Source organism: Lactuca virosa, chromosome 7, assembly GCF_052849685.1.
Source record: "Lactuca virosa cultivar CGN04683 chromosome 7, Lactuca_virosa_CGN04683_v6, whole genome shotgun sequence".
NCBI lineage: Eukaryota > Viridiplantae > Streptophyta > Magnoliopsida > Asterales > Asteraceae > Lactuca > Lactuca virosa.
The window spans coordinates 121,994,589-122,014,392 of record NC_136432.1 but is presented as its reverse complement, the minus strand read 5'-3'; the positions used below and the strand labels follow the sequence as shown (position 1 = coordinate 122,014,392).

The window sequence follows — 19,804 nt, the reverse complement described above, 5'->3', positions numbered from 1 at the left end:
AGTTACATATTTCAAAATCAATTACATTATGATGACAAAATGAACTGTTTGACGATTTATCGTCCCATCCTCAAAATGCTGTTAGTTTTCCTGTTTCACTGATTTCCTCAGAATACAAGTAGTTTTGAAAAAGTGTCAACAATTAAGTTGGTGAGTTCATAAGAGTTTTGTTTGAGAAAGAAACCGTTTTCCTTGTAAAAGCGACAGAGTATGTTTCCAGAAAATCCAATATTTTCTTTATAAAAGTTATGTAGCCTTAGATGTCCAGACCGAAATATACAAGTATTTTTCCATACTTAAAGTAATTCATGTGAGTTAAATTGACATAACTCGCTAATTTAAAAGTAAAACCCGTAAATCTTTTGACTTGTTAATACCAGATGTGAGCTATTATAACCATACTAAGACTCAGAAGGCCTCGTAATACGACGTTCTTCAGGCATCGGAAGTTAAATGACACTTGTCACCTCAGACCTGCCGGTCTAGCTGTTGCATGCAGCTCAGGTGCGGGCTTGTCAGGCCCAATATAGATCTATACACAACTATCACGCTCTCCCTACAAGAGACTCTGGTTACAATTTACAGGACTTTTGACTTTGTTACTATGAAGGTAACACGAAGCGAATATCTCACAAATTTATTCATTAACAGATTTACGTGAACTGAACTGAAAACCTTTGGTAAATGAGTTTGAAATGTAAATGATACATAAACTATACCTATTATAGTTTATCCAAAATGTTTGTAATGTAAAAGAACCCCTTTTATGAAAATACATTAGTGCTATGAGTCCATAAACTATTACTATTATGTAGTATATGAAAAACCCATTTGTTTTGAGAGTAAAACCTTTCTCATGTAGTAAAAATCCATAAACTATGCTTATTATAGCTTATTATATGTGTTCGAAATGAATGAAGAATCCTTATCATGAATGACTAAATTTCAGTTTATGATGATAAACTAACAAGAAAATACATTCAATATTTGGAACTTATTGTTATACACTTTGCTCAACATAATACAAAGTGTTATGGAAGTTATAAGCTGTTAACTAGTTTTTAACCTTTCTGCACTGTATTAGAAAAATCATACGAAGTTGAAAACTAAATCCGTAAATTCTCAGAGTTCATAAAATGTGTCTAGTTTATTCATAATTTTTATTATGATTTTTAGAAGTCTTTAACTTGTGTTAAAATGTTCATATTCACAGACTGGTCCGAATTCGTTTCTGAAATGGTAGGCAGTTTTGTAAAAATCACCATAAATCGTAGAAAAATCGTATGGAGATGTGCAAGTAGTCATTTTAAAGATATGAAGCTGAACTATTTTCATATTACACAATTTTGAAAGATATTAAGTTTTAGATACTAAAAACAGTCTGTGAATAAGACTCAACTTTTCTGATGAAAGCTGTTGTTTGAGTTTAGTTAAGTTTTTGGTGTTTTAACTTGTATTCCCCCCCCCCCCTAAAACTTGATGAAAACATGAAAATGTAGCGGTATGAACTCACCTTGAGTGATTTCAGTAGATGGATGATGGAGAAAAGAAGTGTTCAACTCAAGAACACATAGATGATGCTTGAGGATTCGAAGATCTAACAACAAATATGACGATATTTGTGTAAGGAACTCATGATTTGAGTGAAGAAGTGTAAGGAAATCAAGTGTGGCAAGAGATTTACTTACCAAGGTAGATGAAGAACTTGAAAATCAGCCTTGAAATCTCGAAATTTAGAGAGAGAAGTGAGAGAGAATGAGTTTTTGCTTCTTGGTGAAGTGTGAGTGAATGGGAGGAGAGATAAGGGTTTTTCTACCCTTGAGTCAAAGTACTTGGCTGGAAAGAGGGGGAAAAGGACAATGAAATGACCAGGTATGGTGGAAGGACAAGGGTTGGTCATTGAGTGGGCATGGGTGGTTGCTTGTGTCATACACTAAAGTAAAGTCAACACTCCACCAATAATATCCCACCCACTCTTCTTGGATAAGGATTATATACCCCAAAAACGTGATTAATTATGAAGTATGGTGTTCTATATGTTAAAATATGATTTTGGGTGAAAATCCCGCGTTAAAATTATGTAAAACGGACCTAAAATGAAGTCGTAGTCGAAAACCGGGTGAAAAGTGCATTACAGCGAGGCTTCTCGGATTGGGCCGGAGGTTCGGTCCCTACTGTTGCTGGCCCCGAAGGCGAAATGGACGAAATAAGCCGAAGGCGAAGGTCAGGAGCGAAAGAGAACTTCGGGTTTGGGTCATCAGGCTTCGGTTCGGTCCTATGGGTTTCGGTTCGGAAGGTTCGATCCTTATAGCAAGCTTCGGTTCTTCTTAGTTTCGGTCCGAGAGGCTTCGACCCTTAAAGGAAGTTTTCGGTTCTTTAAGGCTATTTTTCAAGAATTGTTCCCGTTTTGCGCCGTTTTTCACCAAGTTAAGTGTCGGGATGCCCGAAATGATTATAAAAAGTTGAGAGAGATTTCGAAAGAGATTTGGGAGAGATTTGACATACTTGGAGAGATTTGGGAGAGGTTTCACACACTTGGAGAGATTTCTCATTCAGAGAGAGATTTGGGAGAGATTTCACATACTTGGAGAGATTTCTCATTCAGAGAGAGATTTGGGAGAGATTCCTCATACTTAGAGAGATTTAGGAGAGATTCCACATACTTAGAGAGATTTGGGAGAGTCAGAGTGAAAGAAATTGGGAGAGACTTCTTTTGTGACCTTTTTGAGTGTTTGGCTTCGCAACGCAAGGTTCTTACACTCTGTTAAGCCTTGTTATGAATGTTATACACTCTCGAGGGGTATGTAATAATGTTTTATCGAGTAGATTCATCACTTACCGTGATTAGGGTTTAGAATTTCCAAACACGTGAAAACTCTAAGTGATACTTTATATTAAGATTGCGAGTAGTACAATAAGAATCATAATGGAAACCCTAATATACAAGGGTTATATGAGTTGACCAGTTTGACTTGTGGACTTTAGTTGACTTTGACTTGGCCAAATATTGATGGTTTTCACAGCTTACCACTGTTTCACCTTTTAAACTGTACAACAAAAAGATACATTCCCGTAGACTCGTCGGGTGCGATCATACCAGCCCTAATGCACCGGATCCCATCAGAACTCCACAGTTAAGCGTGCTTCGGCGAAGGTAGTACCAGGATAAGTAAACTTAACACTCGTCTCACACCTATTTCTACTTACTACCATAAATACGTCATAGGGATGTAGGTCGAAACATTTAGAACCGTACAATAAAATGTGGAATCTATATGTATATTTAAATAAATAAAGTACGACTAGCAACGACCATAGTTACTTACGAACTCGTTTCACATCATGCAACAGAATCATGTCTTCACATGGAAATAACCAGCCAACCGACGAAACCCCGATTCCACATATAGACTCCGCTACATTTCAAGCCGCCGTAACAGCTGTCATGGCGTAATTCAACGCTAACAACCCAAACAAAAATAGAAACAGTGCCGACAATTCAAACCGTAGTAAAAACCAAGAAAACCAACAAGTGTCTACCTACAATGATACCCCAACCCACAAACCTAAGATCAGGAAAAAAAACTCTGGAACAAAAAGGAGTGTAAATTATCTCAAAGACTTGCCAAAAGACAGCAACTTGTGGCAGCCCCTGCGGCCACAACATCTGCCACCCCTATAGCCCCAATCTCTGCCACTCCGATACCAGCCAGTCGATATGTTGGAACCCTTCTGAAATGTAATAAGTGCAACCTCCATCATACCGGAGTGTGCCGGAAGATGTATTGCAAGAACTGTCTTCGGAGGGGACACACTATCCGTTTCTGCAGGGGACCAGCACGACCAACCTCCCAGGTCCCATAAGATGGAGTAAGCCAGACCTGTTACGAGTGTGGCGATACGGGACATTACAAGAGAGCTTGTCCAGTGATAAGGAACTCCGGTGAAGATGGAAGAGTGCTGATGATTACCGCAGGAGAGACTATCCCGGAACCACCTAAGAACAACGGTACATTTTCCGAATGAAAATAGGTTTAAAACATTAAATTTTTATGAAAACTGTTACCAACTAAATCTTAACCGTAAACTGCATCCTCGTCCAAACAAAGCACATCATTCATATGAAATTAAGTATCCTTACAGGTAAGCTGTAATGGCTTAGTGTAAACATTAGGGTCATATATAATTAAGAACCTATAGACTTGGAGTGCGTGATTCCGCCTTATTTCCTGGTCCTTGTCTGGTTATGGATTTAGGGCAGAGTCACTCAATCTACTGTCTTCTCAGCCTTAATTATATATGACTTGTAGACAACAATGCGATTATAGATGGACATGGTGGGGATCATAATATTAAGTATCAATACCATCCATCAGAACACATCTATTGTTAGTACTCGCATAATGCACTACAAAATGCTTGCAGTAGTAATAACAGGGATATAACTGAAAACACTAAAAACGTACACCTAAGATGTATTATCGCTTTGACCAACACTCTTCCGAATCAACTTAACACGTGTGTCAATAAGAAGTTCCGACGACGTCGTCCGACCTAGATTGACTTGGTCCTCACCATACCAGTCACGCGTACTACGGAATGACCCTTCGCTCTAATTGACCGACCAACGAAACTCTCGTCACTCTTAATGACAAATTCGACACCGACCTCAGAATCGTCTCTCGTTTCAAACCCCGAAGTACCCATGCGAGGAGTATTATATCCTTCCGTAACATTCTCGAAGTATTCCCAACAGATCTTTTGGGAATACCAAATATGCAGCAAGTCAAGTTCAAGCACAGATGCTAGGGGCAAATACGATGAATCTATCACTGTTAGGTGTATACGCGAGAGTGGTATATAATTAAGATTCTACAGACTTAGGATGTGTGTTTCCCACATATCTCATGTTTCTTGTTTGATTATGGACTTGGAGCAGAGCCACCCATCCGACCGTCTTATCAATCTTAATTATATACGATTTGTATACACGAGGCGATAATGGATGACCAAGTATAAGTCCTACCATGAACTTCAGGACAAAAGGCTGTCCATGACTACGTGCATACATACTATCATTCGAATGAACAATAGACAAGTAAGTCGAACCCACACACACTTTCTATTGATCAGAACAGCAGACCCAACAGTGAAGATCCGCTGGATCTTCAAGCGAGGATCTGAATTCACTGGAGAACGCAAGGACCAGATAGAACCGAAGTACATACCTCCTTCCTAATTCCTAGTAGCCATATAGGATTCTAATTTCGGGACGAAATTCTCTCTAACGAGGGATGATGTCACAACTCCAAATTTTAGACCTAGCATGGTCTAAACCCTAACCAAGTACTAGTGTAAACCACAATACAATTCTTGTTGCATGGTGACCTCTATAGCCTTAGGACTTGTTTAAGAGTTAACAAAGAAGTAGGGATTGAAACCTAAGCTAGATTAGGAAGGTATAATCCAACACTTGGCAAAAGATGAGGGTTTAAACCATAAATAACACACCATAGGTGTGTTTACGGCCAATGGGTTCTAGAAAGGAAGAGTTCACGGCCTAGAGAATGAAAGTGCAATGTGTTCACGGCCAAGAATCCAAGGAAAAATGAGGTTCACGGCCAATAATTCACTCCAAAGGAGTATCCATGGTCCAAATTCAAATCATCAAGGGTGTTCACGGTTTGGGGATTTAATTCAAACTAGTTCACGAATTTAATTTCAATGCAAAATGGTGTTTATGGTTGGCCTAAATCTGTAAACACCAAGGCCCAAGCCCTTTATAATCCATAAAACCCCCCCTGTATATGTGTTTTCACCCAGGAATCAATTCATTTCTCCACTTTACAACCGTGAACCATTCCCAAATCCTCTCAGCTATCATCCGTAAACACCTCCTTTTTCTCTCAATCTTCAAGTGTTTACGCCCAAATCTTCAACCAATTCCCCATGAACATTCATAATATCTTCAAACCTTCATATTATTCCTCAAGAACACCAAGATCCAACCGTAAACCCAATTATCCAACCGTAAACCCTTTTTTAAACTGTGAACCCACTTCAACATTCCAGTTAATTCCAAATAATTATTGTAAGTCTTTCTTACATAATTAGGGTGTTGTCTAACACTTTAATTATTAATTATAACATTATTTAATTTATTATTTAAATTAATATCTTACTAATTTAAATAACGATTGGGCATAATTATTAGGATACGACTACTGTCATGTATTCTAATCCGAGGATCACCGTTGGCACTTTGTGTAACGTCCGCGTTTCTGGGCTAGGAATTAATATTGATGTAATAGTCTAGGTTAACCTTTGTAACATTTTGAAATAATAATAATGTATTATTTGAGTATTATGTGTTTTATGCTTAATTGTGTGGCTTAATTGAATTAAGAATAAAAATAAGCGTAAAAAAATAAAATGTTAGATAGAGCCGATATCGATATATGAAGACGAAGTGGTCATGACAAGGTTTCCGAATATATAAAGAATGTCGAAATCCGAGTTATAACGAAGAAGTTATGACCTGTCGAAGTTTCGTGACAGAACCGGCACGATGCCGTATGACGTAAAATACGAATTTAAGATAGAGCGATATCTAGACTTGGTGATCTAAACGAAATTCGTAGAATATGTTAAACCGAGAGCGTGCATAAAAATAACGTCTAAATCTGACTTCGTATGAGGAAGTTATGACTTTTCTAAGTTTTAGCTTAGCAGTATGCAGCCCGAAGTTCGAATATGAGATCGAGTGATTTCTAGCCGAAACAATCTAAACGAGAATCGAAGATCTCGTCGATAGTAGTCCAACGGTAAAAAGACAGACGAAAACGGACTTCAGATGAAGCAGTTATGAATTTATAACAGAGTTTTCCCGTCCCGGCCTACTAAAAATAATATAATAAAAATAAAGTCAAAATTAGCCAACGGAATCTAAACGAGAGTTGTAGAGCATGATCTCACCTACGCGTGGAAATAAATAACGTCGAAAACGGAGCTCGTATGCGAAAGATATGAATTTTTGAAGTTCGGAACACAAAATTCGAGGCTGTGTCGGAGCTCACGACGTGAGCACAGTGTTCACGACGTGAGCACAGTGTTCACGACGTGAGCAAGTGATGGACGTCTTCCAAAACAAGTGGACGAGTGACGAACGCAGTGACCTACTAGGCTCACGACGTGAGCATTGGAAACTCACGACGTGAGTACAAAATGTTGGCCCTATAAATAGAAATCGAGGGTCTGTCGAATTTGGTTGCTCCATCTCTTCTCTCTCACTCCCGATACCCTCTATAGCCATCCCGAAGTACCCCCGAAGCCCCGGTATCATCCCGAGACCCGAAGCGAGTCCCGGTATGTGTAGCTTATTGAACACACACATCATATTTACAAAATACAGAGATACAAAACAAACAAACATATAAACTATAATTGGTATAGTTTATGGAACATAAGTAATATCTTAACAAGTACAAGTTTTATCACAGTAACGAACATATAAACTATATTAGGTATAGTTTATGGAACATGTAAACATACATTCATTTCAAAGGATTTTCAGATATTCTACACTTAACCGTCGATATAGCTTTGTGAGATAACGTCTTCAAGTACTTATTTAAGTGCCAAAAAAAGTCTTGACCTTAATAACTAGAGTCTCCTGGAGGGAGAGCTTGAATTTGTGTATAGATCTATACGGGATTGACAACCCCGCACCCCGACTGTTAGCTACAGTTGGAACGGAAGTTCTGGGGTGACAAATCTCATGAGCGATTTTTCGACGCCTGAAGAACGTCGAGTCAGTCCATCCATCATATTATGTATGGTTATGAGAACTCACAATTTGGTATCAGTAGTACGATTAGTGTATGAATATATAAACAAACTTCACATAGTTTTATTATTTACAAAACTACAACAAAGGGATTTACGAACCAATAGGATCTAAAGGACTCTTATTGTTAATTCTAAGGTTTCTTGGTTTATACATCAGGGTTATCTATAGATAATATCCGATAGGTAGTGAGATGGGTGCTTTCCGCCTTACTTCCTGTCCCTTGTTTGGTTGTGAGCTTAGGGCAGAATCACTCAATCAACAGTCCGTTCGATCTTGGTGATATATAATTTGTATGCACTAAGTAATCATAAGAGGAAACAGATATGGGTCATACCAACGCGTACCTGTATAACATACCTTTTTCTAGATCAGAACTTAAAACTCTGGGATACATATATCAAAGCAGTTTTATCAAATAACCGAATGACAAGTATACGAAACTAGCATACTTCAACATGCAAACATTTTGGTCTTAGGGTTTAAGACAAATTCTTAAGTAAATTAAGTATGGTATTTATACTTGAACTTTTCAGTTTGGAACATTAGAGACAACAATTCACTTTTATGGAGAATATAGGATTTTCTAGAGTCAATATCATTATTTTACAAGCAAACTGTTTACCATTTAACTTACGAACTATCATTGTTAATTCTATGATTCCTTGAGTTTATAAATCAAGGTTATATATGAAGAATATCTGATAGGCAGTGGAATGTGTGGTTTCCTCCTCATTTCCTATTCCTTGTTTGGTTGTGGGCTTAGGGCAGATCTACACATTCAACTGTCCGTTTGATATTAGTTTATAGATAAGTAGTATAAATTAAGTGGTTATAGAAGGAACTGGCATCATTCATCACATCAGAAAATATAGGATTTTTATGGAGGAAAACGTTTACATTTTGAAAGAACAAAGAACATACTTTCCAAAACAAAATGCTTATGAACTCACCAACTTTAATGTTGACACTCTTTCAAAAACCACTTGTATTTTCAGGACACTAGTAGACAGGTACTCGCACAGGTTTCGAGAAGACGGAACATAGTAGTCTCAAGTCTTTATCTTTGTTATTTACTTTTGAGTCAATCATATATGATTCGAATACAATGTAAACATTTTAATATCAATACAATGGTTGTTGTTGCTTTGATTACTATTATTCAATTGTTGTGATACTGTACATGACGTCCTCCGCCGACGAACGTTTCCGCCGTTCCGGTTTAGGGGTTTGACAACAACTTTCTTGCAGAATTATCACTCTAGCCCACTTAACGAGTTTCATGGTTAACTTGGTTAAATTTTTTGCAAAATCAGTCCTAAAAAGTTTAAATTTGGTTATTGAGATTTGCAAAAAATTACACCACATGGGTTTTTAACTTTATTTTGCGTTATATATATATATATATATATATATATATATATATATATATATATATATATATATATATATATATATACATTTTAATTTTCGGTTTTTTATATATACTTTATTTATTTTCATTTTCTAACTTTATTTTTCAACAATTTGATTTTTTTTTACCTTTTTACCTTTTGTTTTCTATTTTTTTAGTGTATATATAGATTATATTAGAGTATTTGTTTTAGTTTTTTTTTCATATTTTTTTTCGTATTATATTTTAATTTTTTCGTCTTTTTATTTTTTTAATTTTTTTCTTATTTGTTTTCAAATTATTATTATTATTATTATTTTTTTTGCGTTTTTAACTTTTCGTTGACCTTTTTTCAAAAAATGTAAAATATATTAATATATTAGAGTATATTATAATTTTAATAAGTTATAGTTTTTATTATTTTTTTATTTTTATTCAAATAAATAAAATAGTTATGTCTATATTTGTAATTTCGGTCCAACTTATTTATTATTTTTATTTTTTTGTTCTTTAGTGCTATTATATTTATGTCACGAAAAAATGAAATTAAAAAAAATTAGCTTGTTTATTGAGAAATAATGTTTTAATGTGTGATATAAGTTGTAAATTAAATCATATTTCTATATGTGATATCAATAGTTTAAATTGAAGATAATATTTCAATTTGATAACAGACTAAAAGAAAGAACAAAAAAATAATAATAATACTCGGTCTTTATAAAAAAAACTTCTTATAGTAATTTATATCTAATTCAAGTTCGTTTACTTTAATCAAAATAAATAAAAACATTAGAAAAACAATAAATAACTAAAATAAAAAAAATAGAAAACAAAAAGTAAAAAGGTAAAAAAATCAAATTGTTTAAAAATAAAATTAAAAAATAAAAATAAATAAAGTATATATAAAATAAATGTATATATATTTATAAAAAAAGAAATAAATAAAGTATACAAAAACAAAAAATAAAGTTAAAAAATCATGTGGTGTAATTTTTTCCAAATCTCAGGGACCAAACTTGAACTTTTTAGAACTGATTTTGCAAAAATTTAATGTCATAAAAACCCTCAAGTTTTAAGGGTTTTGTCGGTTTTGCCCAAAATTGAATTTTATGTCCGTTTTTACACTAACATTTTCAAAAAAATGTTCGGTTTTACCATTTTACCGGTGATAACAGGTTTTCCAGGTTACCATTATATTAAATTCGCGAAAAAAAAACCCTTAAGTTTACCGTTTTTTTTCATTTTTACCTTTAAATTTATAATTTTTTTTACACTTTTACCCTAAGTATATTTTTTCATAATATACGTATTCATGCAGAAAAATCGTATTTATATACGAATTTTTTTTTAATTAAATATTGTATTATATATATATATATATATATATATATATATATATATATATATATATATATATATATATATATATATATATATATTTGTTTGTTTGTTTGTGTGTGTGTTTTTGCAAGGCTATACCATTTAAAAAGATAAATAATATTTTTAGAATTATGAATACATGTTTTATAGATATAGGTTTTAGAAGTATAAATACATATTTTTACGTTTTTATATATTAATATGAATCTATACTTCTAAAAAAATATTTATACTTTAAAAAAAACATATATCAAAATACATATTTACACTTTTAAAAATATATGTATATACTTATATAAACATGTTTATGATTGAACAAGTTTTTTTTATTGATATATATATATATATATATATATATATATATATATATATATATATATATATATATATATATATATATATATATTTTTAAATACATAAAAATACGTATTTGTAGTTCTAAAAACATATTAATTTGTTTTTTTTACATCTTAAATGGTTTATCCAAGAAACCCTCCCCCCCCCCCCCCCCACACACACACACACACACACACACACACACACACACACACACACACACACACATATATATATATATATATATATATATATATATATATATAAAGAAATAACATTAAGAAAATGTAAATACAATATTTAATTAAAATTTTTTCGTATATAAATATGATTTTTCTGCAAGAATACGTATAATATGGAAAAAAATACATACGGTAAAAGTTCAAAAAAATTATAAACTTAAGGGTAAAAACATAAAAAACTATAAACTTAAGGGTTTTTTTCGAAGTTGATATAATGGTATCTGTTATCACTGGTAAAAGGGTAAAACCGAACATTTTTTGGAAAATATTATGGTAAAAACGGACATAAAATTCAACTTTGAGCAAAACCGACAAAACTTTAAAAACTTTGATGGTTTTTATGACATTAGCCCAAATAACAAAGTTAACAATGAAACTTGTTAAGTGGGCTAGAGTGATAATTCTGCAAAAAGGTTGTGGCTGTAGCAATAATAAAAAAAATATTAAGGTTTTTTCCAACTACGTGTTAAAAATTTAAGGCTTCTATAATATTATTCGTTTGTTCAATCGAAAAAAAAAAAAAAAAAAAAAAAAAAAAAAAAAAAAAAAAAAAAAAAGTAGTGCGTTCACAAAATTTGGTCGAATTGACGTGCTACAAGGGACCTACAAGTCTGATGATGTCATTTTATTCATCATCTACAACGTCATGAATTATAACTGTAACGCACTATATGATACTGATGTGAAATTCGTTCTTGTTAGACATACCCTTTATCTATCTTTTTAAAAAATTATTAGTACGTTCTAATTGTAATCTTTTAAAATAATAAAAACATAAATCATCTTTCCATATAATAAATGCATAACCAAGGTAAATAATAAAATCCTGCCCTTTGTATCACCAAAACTTGTATTAGATCACACTTTGATCGTGTTCATCACTCGTATAGATTATAATTACACTAAATAAGTAAATAGTTAAATAATACTAAAATCACCAATACTAGAGATAACTCTATAATTCCTAGATTCACACGGTTATAGCACCAAATACCAACGGAACCAATACCAATGAGCTCAAAGCCGTCAAATTATAAGTATCGCTACCACATATTATTGATATAGCTACCTTTAAAATTTCAAGATGTTATCATATTCACTTATATATATGCCTTATGTACAAAAAAAATCTCAAGTCCTATAAGTAAAAGACACTTGATGTAAAAAAACAATACCCTTTGGTTTCCGTCGTTTCTATTTTCGCAATATACTTCTGCTATGGTATTGCATAGCTTATACACCAACCTTTCTAATCAAATAAAGCTCAATTTAAGAAGCCTTAAAAGGTGGTGCAGTTCAAGAAAAATAGAGCACGGGCCTATAAATTGGAATGCCAATAAAGTAGGCAACTTATCTGTTGCAAGGATAAAAGATAAATCACTGACAAACTTATACACATATAAACAGAGATATCTCATGAGTACTCAAATGGAGAGATCGAAATCAGCGATACAGCCCCCAGTTTTGGGGAACTTGATTACAGTACTTAGCATTGATGGTGGTGGAGTTAGAGGTCTTATACCAGCTATTATCCTCGACTTTCTTGAGACTGAGCTTCAGGTACCACATGCTTCTTTTGATTTCTCTATATTCAACTCTTTTTTTCTTTTTTGTTTGAACTTGTATGATATCTTTGCCATCTTACAAATCTGATTTATGTTCTCAGAGAATAGATGGTGAAGACGCAAGAATAGCAGACTATTTTGATATAATTGCAGGGACAAGTACCGGTGGTCTCATCACTGCGATGTTAACGGCTCCAAATGAAGAAAAGCGCCCTTTGTTTGCGGCTAAGGACATCAAGAAATTCTATCTCCAGAAGTGCCCAAAGATCTTCCCTCAAGATCGGTAACAACTTCATGTAATTAGTTTGAATTTGGAAATTTTATGAGTTTAATCATCTAAAGATAACAGAATATTTATAACATTTCACCTTGCACAAGAGAATATAAAGGATTCGAGTAAAATGTTACAAAGTAAAATTCTCGGACTTTAAAAAGAAGATATTCTTCTTTCTTAGAAGAGAATAGAGTCTTTTTTAGAATTTAGACGACAAGTCTTTTTTAGAATAGAGTCTTCTTTCTTAGTAAAATTCTCTCTCTCTCTCTCTCTCTCTCTCTCTCTCTCTCTCTCTCTCTCTCTCTCTCTCTCTCTGTGTGTGTGTGTGTGTGTCTAAAGTATTCCAGTAAAATGTTACAAAGAAATGCAAATTTACAAACGAAATGAGTAATATTGACATGGTTTTGGTTTCTTGAAAAACAGCAATGTGTTGACAAAAATTGTCAAGAGCTTAACTGGACCACTATATGATGGGAAGTACCTTCACAACTCCATTAGGAAGAGGCTTGAAAACATCCGATTGGAAGATACATTAACTAATGTTGCTATTCCTACCTTTGACATCTCGACACTCCAGCCAACAATCTTTTCCAACTATGAGGTTTTAATTATCTTTTTCCTTTGTGTGATGTATTTGTTATATAAATCATACAACTAATGTTGATAGATTGTTGTTCATGTTAATAGATGAAGGAAAAGCCTTATTTGAATGCCTTGCTGTCGGATATTTGCATCGCAACATCAGCAGCACCTACTTATCTTCCACCGCATCATTTTGAAACCATTCATGAGGGACAGAAGCATGAGTTTAACCTAGTTGATGGTGGTGTGGCAGCAAATAATCCGGTTAGAATACTTATCAATTATAAATTTGTAACATATGGTCCATTTGTCTAACTACTTCACTTGTATGTTCATTTTCATTCACCATCCCAACATGTGTACATAAAAACCGACAAAAGGAATGAAAATATGATGAAACAAACCGAACTAATGAACGTGAGCCATTTGACCCTTAGAATTCATTTATGAAAACTTTTAAAATCCCAAGATCTAAGAATGTTGAAGGACAAAGATTCATTTAAATTTATCTGTAACTGGTTATCTCTTAGAATTAATATAGAGATTAATACTTTTTAAAAGAATTTCTCTACAAAATGGACATATTCTTACTCATCTTTTTCTTATGTTTTTAGACTCTTATTGCAATGGGAGAAATTGCTAAGCAACTCATTCGCAAAAATAGTGATTTTCACGTACCTCAAACCCTAGAGTATCGTAGATTTTTGGTTATATCTATCGGAACTGGGGAATGCAAAAAGAAATGGAAATATAGTGCCAAAGAGGCTTCAAAATGGGGCTTGTTAGGATGGTGGTTCAATGCCAATGGCTCTACTCCCCTACTTGATATTTTCACTCAATCTAGCACTGATATGGTTGATATCCACCTTTCTGTTGTCTTCAAAGCCCTTGACGTCGAACAAAATTACCTACGCATCCAGGTTTGTGTGTGACCTTTATGTTACAACTTCGAAACATTTGAATAAAAGTATAATAACACCAAAGGAACTACACTTAGAAATTTATATAAGAGTGAGTTGCTCAGGGGTATTTATAGCTTTAGTACGTTAGAATCTTGTAACTGCTAAAGATTAATTTTGTGATGATATATCAACAAAGTCTTATGAAACATAGGAGGATGGCTTAGAAAGGACATTGTCTTCACTTGATAGAGCTACCAAGGACAATTTGGAATATTTGATTGAAGCTGGTGAAGGCTTACTTAAAAAGAAAGTTTCAAGGGTGAACTTGGAAACCGGAAAGTTTGTCCCTTACAGCGAAAAAACTAATGAAGATGCTCTCAAAGAGTAAGCATCTTAATCAACTGCGCACTATTTGATGCATTTAATTACTCTGTGAGTGACTATTTGTTTTCTTGTATAGATTTGCAAAACAACTTTCATGTGAGAAGCACCTTCGTGACCTTAGATCGCCACGACCAATAAAAGCAAATCCAGAACCATGTATCATGTCCGAGACAAAGCCAAATTTTGGGGCTTTCGAAAAACCAAGCATTAATGTATAAAGGATATATAGGTTCAATTACTATATCACTTTGATGGTGAAGTAGGGCTAAGATTGCCTTACATATGATTTAGACTTTATACATATGTTAAGAGAAGTATGTAAGTGTTGCGTATATGATTTTGTAACTAAGTTTTGCGTATATGATTTTATAACTACCTCTGATCGAGGAAAGACTCTAGCTTGATATGGTGCACGTACATCGGTAATGATTATGTTTTGATTTTTGTTGTTTCTAATTTCTTGTTGGTTCATGAAAGCTGAAACTTAGGCTATCCGATGAATGAGTATTTCTGAGGTGTATGTCTATCTAAAATTGTTACGTATTCCGAACTGTTTGCTATTTCGTAGAGAAAACGTCAAGACAATGACTATTTTGGACTATTTTTTTACCTTATATAAAAGACCTAAGGGACAAGATCAACAACGATGTGATGTCAGATATCATGTTGTTGCTCTTCACTCTACGATGTATACCTTTGTCTATTTCTCTTATCTTACTCCTTGTCCTATAAATAGTGGTGTCAAACCTTGTATCAAACATACCTTTTACCAATTCAAGAATCACATCTTTCATGCTCTCGAAAACATTCACTGCGTATTTACTTATATTCACTGTTTAACCTTTCTATTGAATACTTGGTTAGTATCCTTCTAGGCTTGACCGGATATATTCCATACTTGAGTGGAAATCATTATCAACCTTTATTGTTGTTGTTTACTCAAAATTTCATACCTTGTCTAGGAATATCTTCAGGATATTTTTATTCCTTCAATTGTTATTAAAGTTTGAGTGGTTGTGCTTTGAATCCACAAGATCAAATTATCACTGATTTAGAATAAATTGGTTTCTTTATCATTTCATAATCAGGATAAAGGTTCTTCTATATACCATTTGTGCTCAAAACAACACAACAATGGTTTCTCCTAATCCAAATCAACTATTGTACTCATGCAAATTGCAAACAATGTGGTTTATAGAATCATGGCCACAAAATTTGCTACAAAGATATGGCTACAGAAGTTGCTATTGATCCACTACAACGAGATTTTTGACGAAATTATTGCAATTGGATTAGTTATACAAAGAGGACTACATAATTTGCAATTGACGCATATCTACAGAATTCCTAAAGAAATAAGTTTATGGAAAGCTCGACAGAATACCCTCTACTACGAACTTCATTATGGTGTCACCTTTGTAATAGAATTACAGTTTCCATTGTATACACTTCGCTTAGCGTTTTTTGGATATAAATGGGCCGTTGCAAATTCCATAGTTATTCGTATTTTGCAACGAAATTTCAGCCTTTTGCAACGGATTCCCTCCATAGTAAAATCGACTTTTTCTTGTAGTGTTACACGAAAGGAAGAAGGGAAAGTAGAGCTACAAACTTTGAAATTGTCAGCCTTATATGAGACAGTTTACTTGCAAAAAACCAACTTGTTCTTAATAGTAGTGCATCCTTTAAATACGATGTACTAAAATCAAGCATTCAATAAATGTAGGAATGACACAGCTTATGATAAGTATTGAGCTTATAATGGAAGACTACAAGCAACACTTTGCTTATCTCCATACCTACGACTTTCACAAGCCAAAAAGTCAAAGACAGTGTATTACACACTAGCATAACTAACTACTTGAAATCAAACTAATTTGGCGACTCTAAGTGCCCAAAATTTTGTACACAACTTTAATATTAATACCTTATGATATTAAGCTAGTTAATGTTTTCTTTATTCTTATTTCCAAGAAACAATATTTCTCAATATGTTGGTAAAATATTAGTTTAATAAAATAATGTTTTTGCCAATTAAATACAAATGTTGATTATATTTATTAATAATAAAATTATACAAATAAATAATGTAATATCCCATTTTCACGAACACATTTTTCATTTTTATTTAAGGTAAAACACCATTTTCATAAAACGCAAGTTAAGAAAACTCGTTTGTTCCAAAATACAATTGGTCGAAAATCAAAGTAGTATAATAAATGCGGAATCTCCAATGTTGTTGATGATTGTATATGGTCATGCCTACGCCTTCCCAAGATCGCCAATGGTACCAAAAAAATCATTTAATCCACAACTATAAACCAAAGCTTAGTGAGTTCCCCCAAAATATCATATTTGACAGAATATAGTAATCAATTATGGATTATCAGCAATATTGGGACTATCAGCGGTCCTAAAGATAATAAGCAGTCCAAAATATCACATACAACACAATAGTAAAAATAGATATGGTTTATCAACAAACTTGGGACCATTAACAATCTTATGGACTGTTAGCAGTCGAATGGGTTAATAGCAGCCATATAGGTTATCACCAACCTTGTGGGTTATCAGCAACCCCGCAGACTATCAACAGTCTTGGAGTTATCAACAACTCAATAAGTATACATATCAACAATCAACAAATAAGACTCAGCTAGACTACCATGCACACCACTATAACAGAGGTAATATAGTGAGAAGACTCGCTACCACATACCAGGCCTCATACAGTACTCTATGTCACCACTAGCATACCTCTAACGAATGCATAGTTATATGTAATCAGAGGTGAGATAGACGGTTGAACAGGTGATCCCACTCTAGTGCCACAATCAAATAAGGAACATGCATGAAATCCCATATTAAGAGTTCTTAGGGCTATCCTGCGTGAATGCATAAAACCCCTAGGGCATTGAACTAGATGATTACTGACCACCTACTACTCTAACAAGTATGCCATTACTCCTATATCCTAACATACAAGGATTTATCAGCAACCCCGAGCTATCCGCAACTCACATACAACAAATTGGATTATAATTGGCCTTGAGCTATAATCAGCTCATATACATCATATGATATAGGTAACACAGTGAGGAAACTCACCTAAATCGAACACCCAAGGAACACAATAAAACTCTCACTCCCTGCACTGACTGCACCATAGAACCGATTGGCACCAAACAAAGATAGATCCATAATCAATAACAAGAGTCCTTCAAGATTAATCCCAATGTCAAACTGGTCAAAAGTCAATTGTCAACAGTCAACAAAAGTAAAAATTCACCATGATATGGAGTCCTTTTGTCCATGTCGTGGGCACGTCAGGAGACACCTAACAATCATTTCGCCATATCGCGAGTATGTTGTATAGTTGTACAGTTTCCGCCTCAAGGCCTTCTTGAACAAAATAAAATTCTATTCTTGGACTAGACACCTAACAATCGATCTGTCAAGTATCGTATCAATGGGTTCAATCCCTACCTAGATGACCATTTTCGAAACTATTTCCGATTAGTCTACTAGCGAAAACATGCTCCCCGTCGGAGAAATGACAATTAACCCTATTACGTGAAACTAACTCCTTTACCATAATTCGAAGATTCCAAGGTCGCGCCCTAAAATCTGGTGAGCAATTTCATCCTATAAATCGACCATGCAGACCAAAAATTCACAGATTCGATCTGACCAAGATCCCCCACGGCCTTGCGTCGTCCTACTAACAAACCGAATGATGGAACCCAAGGTCGACCGCCATCACCGATAACCCCACATACAAACTTACTATTGAAATCCTGAATGGAAACCAATCAAACATATACTAAACTATACTATAAACCCACTATTCTCTACAACCATGTTGTGTTATCCAGTACAACTCTTGGGCCTACCCCCAATCCGCAAACTACTAAGGACTATCGTGCTTACCCCTGATCTATCACCCAATAACAACTCTCGGGATTACCCCCGATCTGTCTACCTCTAACGACTCTCGGGCTTACTCTTGATCCATCAAACTAACGACTCTCGGGGCTACTCCTGATCTGCTACCCACTAACGACTCGCATGCTTACTCCCGATCCGTTACCCACTACCAAAGCTACTCAGCCTAACATAGGCACACATCGAACCTGTAAAACTTAAGTATCCTAATCAGGCCCTTGCGTCGTGACTCGGACCCCCAAGTCCCAATCAAACAAGAACATACAAGGAAATTCTTATCACAACCCTCGACCTGATCCTCCTAATATTCTCATACTCTAAACACGACAAAATGTTATGGAACCACCTATGCAACCAATAACTAAAATCATCCAGAAAGGATTCTTCAACTAGAAACAGACTCACCGCAGAACTTTGAAGATTGAACAACCACGCGAAGTCACTAGCTTTGAGCAGTATGGCCAAAGACTGGAACCTGGTCTAAAATTCTCCTGCTACAGAATCTCCACTCTCCCCTACTTGGAATATACAAATTATGTCAATGCACCCACTACGAAAATAAAGCTCAAAATTGAAATCACTAGAGTACTACTCGTTCCCTTCCATAAGAAAGAACCAGAAGTGGAGTAAGATAGTCTTCGAACCATTCAACTCATCCCCAAAACCTTCATCAAACAAGAACAAGTAGAGAGGTCAATTTGAAAGTTTTGAGTCTATGTCACCAAAAATTGTAGTCTACCATGGAACGTAGTATCACTTTCAATGCAAATGCATACACAAGACTACATTCATCCAGAAGGAAACTTCTAGAATAAAAACCCAATACTTAAATACAAAATAAAGTAAATTGGATGCATACATGTAGTCGACATAGTCGCCACTCCTGGATCCTTTACTACAATCTAATGAGATCGTCATTCAACCCTTGGCATCTCAGCCTTCCCCTGATGTCCAT

The 19,804-nt window shown here is 34.4% G+C and overlaps 1 protein-coding gene across 1 annotated transcript; it reads left to right on the top strand.

Annotated features, from left to right (window-relative positions):
• Window positions 1-12,323: 12,323 nt before the first annotated feature.
• LOC145124423 (patatin-like protein 2) lies at window positions 12,324-15,360 on the top strand. Its single transcript, XM_079059748.1, has 7 exons — window positions 12,324-12,757; window positions 12,864-13,045; window positions 13,460-13,637; window positions 13,724-13,882; window positions 14,233-14,538; window positions 14,732-14,904; window positions 14,981-15,360. The coding sequence occupies exons 1-7, from the start codon at window positions 12,416-12,418 to the stop codon at window positions 15,120-15,122; spliced, it is 1,482 nt and encodes a 493-aa protein (XP_078915874.1). The 5' UTR covers window positions 12,324-12,415; the 3' UTR covers window positions 15,123-15,360.
• The last annotated feature ends 4,444 nt before the right edge of the window (window positions 15,361-19,804 follow it).